At 41.7% G+C, this 7002-nt stretch overlaps 1 protein-coding gene across 1 annotated transcript in view; it reads right to left on the reverse strand.

Annotated features, from left to right (window-relative positions):
* Positions 1 to 7002, reverse strand: part of LOC106806921 (glutamate receptor 4-like) — a 28825-nt gene that overhangs the window by 7546 nt on the left and 14277 nt on the right. The window contains exon 7 of the mRNA XM_014809096.1: positions 6595 to 6841. Coding sequence (XP_014664582.1) covers positions 6595 to 6841 — 247 coding nt within the window. The remainder of the gene's footprint in view (positions 1 to 6594; positions 6842 to 7002) is intronic.

Consider the following 7002-nt stretch of genomic DNA (forward strand, 5'->3'; position numbering starts at 1 on the left):
TCTCTCTCTCTCTCTCTCGCTCTTCTCTCTCTCGCTCTCTCTCTCTCTCTCTCTCTCGCTCGCGCTCTCTCGCTCGCGCTCTCTCGCTCGCTTTCTTTTTCTTTCACGCTTTCGCGCGCGCGCTCCCGTTTTATCATTATATCTATTTTTCTCTCTGGCTCACTTTTGCTCGGTTTCGCTCTCTCTGTCTCGCTACCGAATATTATTACTCATAATGCTTTATTCCCTCATGTATAAATGCGCCTTTACGCGGAGCGGCAAGATAGCTTACTGCTTCATCCCACATAGATATTACGAAGAAACAGTTTTATCCTCGTGATCAGAAATAGCTAGGAAAGTAATTAGCCACAGGTCACATACAGCAGTCGGATCTAGCGTGTAAATGGAGCAAGCATCATCGAGAGGATGTTTTCGGCCGCCGTACACGTAGTGCAATAATGCCGCCAACAATTTCGCACTACCAAAGCCAAATGCGAAGCGTGACGTCATAAGGCAACTAACGAGTAATTTATAACCATCCAAAAGCGGGACCAATATGGAAACGGAGTGTGAGTGGGTGCGTGCGTGCGTGCGTGCGTGCGTGTGTGCGTGGGTTCTTGCGTGCGTGAGTGCGTAGGTCTGTGGATGCGAGCGTAGTTGCTGTGTGTGCGCTTGCGTATGTGAGCGCGCGCACGCGTGTGCGTCTGTCTGTGTGCGTACGCAAGTGTGTGAGAGCGCGCGGGGCGTATGCGTGTGTGCGCGCGTGTGTGTCATTTAATTTAAGACATGGTTATAACATAGAGCTGATCTAATATTAATTAGATTAGTAATTTTGTTAATTAATTTATACAGTATCGAATTTGTTTTCAATAGTTAAAGATAAAAATCATAATAGCATAATCTGCATATTCTCGAATAGAATTTTAAAAGGCAACATTATGCATGTATATGTTATTAAACATGACTAAAGTTCATTAGTAAGCCGTGCATGTGTCTCTGCGGACCATACTGTTATTACTTCAGTGGCTGGAGGTTTTGCCAACGCGGTCTCTTGAAATTAATTTACCTCAACTGACCTAAACTTGCGAATTATATTTTACCTAATTATTGCGCTATAATTAAGAATTGTAAAATCAAAATGAATTTCTATGTTAATCAGGTACAATCTTATTTCGTGCTCAATGTTTATATAATATTGTAAAAATATTTGCTGTAATTATTTTCTGACGTTCCACGCCATGAGATAGCATAAGGTAGCATGAAGTAAGCATGAGGTAGCATGAAGTAAGCATGAGGTAGCATGAAGTAAGCATGAGGTAGCATGAAGTAAGCATGAGGTAGCATGAAGTAAGCATGAAGTAGCATGAAGTAGCACGAAGTAAGCATGAAGTAAGCATGAAGTAAGCATGAAGTAAGCATGAGGTAGCATGAAGTAGCATGAAGTAAGCATGAAGTAAGCATGAAGTAAGAATGAAGTAAGCATGAGGTAGCATGAAGTAAGCATGAAGTAAGCATGAGGTAGCATGAAGTAAGCATGAAGTAAGCATGAGGTAGCATGAAGTAAGCATGAGGTAGCATGAAGTAAGCATAAAGTAAGCATGAAGTAAGCATGAAGTAAGCAGGAAGTAAGTGTGAAGTAAGCATGGGGTAGCATGAGTTAGCATTGGAATGCATGGTGGTTTCCACAACATACATTTTACGTTTTACCATTATTATAATTTAATTGCTTCTATGCATATTTACATAGAGTGGCTATTACTCGTAAACAAGTACCGTGCTATGAGATCGTTTAGCCTAAGCGCCAGTGTGCATGAGTCTATCATTCGATATGTTACTTTTCAGTCAAATTATTGCTCATCCTTTGTGACAACCACACGCACCCACACACACGCACACACACACGCGCGCACACACACCCACCCACACACACACACACACACACACACACACACACACACACACACACACACACACACACACACACACACACACACACACACACACACACACACACACACACTCACGCGCACGCACATGAGCACATACGCGTTCGCAAATTAAAATTCCGATGATTGATGGATGAAATCACGATGTATCTATTTAAAATATTCTAATCAAATTCCTCTTCTATAACAGATGCAACGAATATTGAAACAATCTACATATTCTTAAAAACAAATTATGAAGTGCATCGTTTTGCGTCCCATTAAAAACATCTCCATGCTACATCGTATTGCCGCATTATCACCATATCAAAGAAGACGCGTAAGTACTGCATGTGATCAATCATATTTTCACTGTATACACGAGTCCCACAACGGCCTTTAAACCGTGCAATGCATCGCTCTCTATGTTACGGATTGCACCGAGGTTACCGTGAGCAGCATAAGCGTAAGTTGTGACCTCGGTCATTTATATTGAGGTTTAAAGGATCGTGTATATGCAATAAAATCCGCGGTAAGCCCATTCTGCTCTGCGATTTAGCCTAAGACGCAGATACATACACTGATAAATAGCCTAGCAGCAGGAGACAGCAGTGAACCAAGGGTCGCTCTGTAGCCGTTAGCAGGCGTATTGATCGAGCCAGGCAGAGACCGTGGGTCGCCAGGGGAAAGGAAAGTCGCCAGCTATAATAATTCGTGAAGTGTCTTAGGCTATAACTCGTCCCATCTTTCATCCTTTTACTGCGACTCGTGACCTTTGCGAGCAGCGATTCCCGGAACGCCGTGCGATGGGAAATGGCAAAAGGCGAACTTTTGCTATCGTCATTATGAAATTCCCATGCGATATGTCGTATTAGATGGAGCCACTTGCCGCTACGGGCACAGGCACAATGAAATTTCTATAGTTGATGATATTGCTCGTTGGTTAACAGTTCGTTCTAAGGTTGTATGAGCGACTAACCACTATTAAATCTAAACTTAGTTAATATCGTTCTTACATATTTTGGTTACTTTTCTTTTAGAGTGTACCTATTAAAATGTTTCTAATATTTTATTTAAAAATTTATTTGTAAAATTCACATCTTGTGCAGTTTATAGAAATTAGTGATGCTTTCTAGTGGCTTCCTGTGAATCTCATACCATTTTTCTATATAAAGATCATAAAAGATTATAACTTTTTAGCATCGAAATGCATATTCCAGTAAAGTGAACTTAATTTATCTCTAACTTTAACTTTAAATTTTGGAGTTAATATTTTTCTGCCTCTTTCATGCTTGTAGGCATATCATTTCAAACAGCGTTTCTGCTTGCGAGATAAATATGCAACATGTTTTTCATTATTCATCTTAATCATACTCTCAAATTCTGCTGAATGCAATCATTCATGTCAACCTTTGTGTATTTCAAAGCAGCGGGTTTACCGTCAAAAGATTCCATACTAAATATGATTTAATAACCGTAACGCTTAATTAAATACGCGCTCTTCCCAGAAAACTATATATCCGTAGTCTGCCATCTAAAATCTGGGACCACCCATGGGAACAGCAGCTGCTGGTCACTTTATATCCAATATTATTCTATTAAGTAAGCACAGGGAAGGAGAAAAGGCTCAACTGATGAAAGAGTAGACTGTTGTTGTAATCCTTGTCGTTCGACAACCTGCCTTGCTAACATGCGATTCCATTGCTGCTGTTATAACGTATAATAAGACAACTATATTCTCTATTTCTATACTACAAACATCGCTGTTATAAACACATCCATCAGTAGGCTGACGGGTGTTCTAGTTAATACAAAGAGAAATTACGCTTAAACAACATTGGCAATATCACGGAATACCCATAATGACTTTATTCGAATTACCACGCGGCAATGGTCCACGTGTTAGTTAAGACCGTATAACGAAACAATTGGCAAGATTAGAAGTTATTTAAAAGAAACAATTTGAAAGAAATATTTTGCGAGGAAAATATTGCGATCAACGATTTCATCCCGCAGCGACAGAGACGTGACAACTCATCGGGTATTCATTAGGGCTGAACGATTTAGAATAATGCGTACATTTACGCATAAAAAGTTGGCTATAAGCTCGTACTTAATTATACCTGTCTTGTCGCGTGTGGAATAAACTGTGAGGCGAACATGTATGTGTAACCTTGGCAGACGAACAAAGTCTACTGAAAAAGAAGCTAGCCGATATATAGAGTGTGCGAAGTATTGCAGTCTAACACAGCCTTGTTCGAATACAACCAACGACAAAACCATGAGGCATAGTTGTCTTGGTTAAAGTCACTGTTATTTTCAGTCGATAAATTATCACACAAGTTGAATAAAGGAGTTATAATATAGACTGTGTATCATATCTATTCTCACAATTAAATGTTCGCATTAATAAATCTCCTGATACTGTCGCAGCGGATGCCATTTTTCAGCTGTCAACTTTCCACCAAAGATAATATCTATTCATAGGGGCATTAAGATAATATGATACCTTTCAATTTAGATTTATATTACGTGAGAAATATCTTGTGTTAGATGCGTTATGCATTTCTTGTCATCTAAAAGTCTTGATTCTGTTTTATATGGTAAGAATTATTGTCGTAACTATTTTTTCGTTCGGTTACGGTTAAATGCTGTGAAATGAACAGACAACCTAAGCCAGCTACGTGTGTGTCATTCGGATAGTTAATTGGTTAAGTATAAAGTAAAATATGATCGCTGTCCAATCATAATAAAAATTTATTGTAGATTTCATGTTTGTAGAAATAATTTTTTGGCACATAACCAACTCAAGTAAATACAGCAATTCCCCGCCTCATGTAAGTCATGCGTTCCAAAAACAACGTTCGGAACGCGAAAATCCGTAACGTGAATCGCGTTTTACAATTGACTACCATTATATAATTGAAGATGCGACTCTAGGAAAAATCTTCAGATTAATCTCAGACGAGTTACTGATATTTTTTGCCCTATACCTATGCCTTAATACTCCTCCCTTACCCACTCACGCTGTCATCCACAGCTAGAGCGAACGCATTATTGTTATAACAACACTGCGAGTCAAGCAACGAAGCTAACACACTTTCTGTGGCCATAAACGCCGAGGTCCTGGGTACCGGTTTCACATCGCTTGCGCGCAAGCACAGCTTCAGACCTGTGTGCGAGCGTAGAGTCAGGATGTCGGAGTTGACATGAGACTATCCGATGCGACTATGCGACTATCCGACTATCGGACTATCCGACTATCCGACATGCGACCATCCGATGGGTTACATACCAGGTATGTCCATTACTCGTGCACCCGCGCTCCATGTATGTGCACGCACGCGTGTGTGTGCATGAACGCGTGTATTTGCACGCGCGCGTGTACGTGTACGCACGCGTGTATGTGCACGCAAGCTCGTGTGTACGTTCCCGCACGTGTGTATCTTATCGTGTATGTGAATGCATGCGTTTATTTAGAATATAGGTCTTTCATGGAATATTATTTATATTTATATAATATTTGCTATATATTAATTTTTTATTGTCATTTTCGTATCTGTTCGGTTCGCGGCGCGGTCCCGTTCGTTGAGCGAGTTACGATTGGTACAGCGAGAGGTTTCAGGTACACTTGGTTTAGGTATGATAACGTAATTTACGTCCGCTTCTATTCATAGCAGGGGGCTCGCATTGAATCACAATGTTCGCGTCGTATTCAGTTTAAAGTTGGCTGCAGTTTTTCAGCGCATCTTCCCTTTGTACAGTTCCCTGTAGTAACCTGAAGTCGTTGTGAATAACTAACTGCTCTTGAAATATCTACCATGTACCTGGAGTAACCTAGACTAGACGCGAGCGGCTGAATGCAGAAATACCCAAATTTCATACACAGAGCAATTGAACAAACGATAGAAGCCTACGTCTAATGCCATAGCAGTACGCACACGCGTATCGACGATGACCCGCCCGACGTGTTGGCAGCTGGCTTCATATATTTTACATCAGTTTTATTTCCGGCGATTGAGTACGCCAAAATTTAAGTAGAAATCCCACTCGTTCTTTTGAAAGATTACGTAAGAGTGAATTTTCGCTACGTATCGCGAGTAATGTGTTCGTAATACGCGACGCATGGCAACACAGTACCTAAACCTAATGATAATTTTGGATGGGCACCAAATTTCATTGTGTACATCATGTTTTAACTACGCTAAGTTTCACATGGCAACTAAATGTATGAACGTGTTCCCGGTTGGCAGTCGTAATTCCCCGATAGTATAGCCAATGTGTGTGCCACATGCTTCAATGGGACGCTCTACACCGAAGCTCGTACCCTGCACGCACGCACCTTATAGCCGCACACCTTATTCTTACTTACACCTTATTCACCCCTCCCCCACAACACTCCGATAAAGCTACGTACCTCATCCTGGATACGCACCTTTTTCTAGCTACGCACCTATTGTGGCTACGCGCCTTATCCTGGCTACGCACCATATTCTGGCTACGCACCTTATCCTGGCTACGCACCTTATCCTGGCTACGCACCTTATTCTGGCTACGCACCTTATCCTGGCTACGCACCTTATCCTGGCTACGCACCTTATCCTGGCTACGCACCTTATTCTGGCTACGCACCTTAGAATCACCTAGCTCCCACCACACCCCTTCACCGACGCACCGTAAAGCTACGCACCTTATTCTGGCGGGCCTCAACGCGCGATCTGTAGAAAAACTCGAGCACGGCCGTGATCATGGAAAGGACGAGACCGCCTATGAGGATATAGAAGATGCCGGCGACGTTTGAGAGCGTCAGCTCGCTCTGTGACGCGTCCTTCGTGTCGGCGCCACCGCACTCGCCCTTGTCGTACCACCACGTGTTCTCCATCGTCTGCAGCTCCCCGTCCTCCCGCAGCTTCAGTACGGCCCACGTGATCTGCTCCCTGTAACAAACAATCGCGTCCTTGGTTACGGTGGAGGTTCTTCGTAGTTTGCGCTTCGTAGAATATCATAATACAGTTCATATAATGCATACAATGTTGATATATATCATATATATGAATATATAATATGATATTATTATATGATTTATATATATATATAT

This window comes from Priapulus caudatus, unplaced genomic scaffold (genome assembly GCF_000485595.1).
Source record: "Priapulus caudatus unplaced genomic scaffold, Priapulus_caudatus-5.0.1 Scaffold10, whole genome shotgun sequence".
NCBI lineage: Eukaryota > Metazoa > Priapulida > Priapulimorpha > Priapulimorphida > Priapulidae > Priapulus > Priapulus caudatus.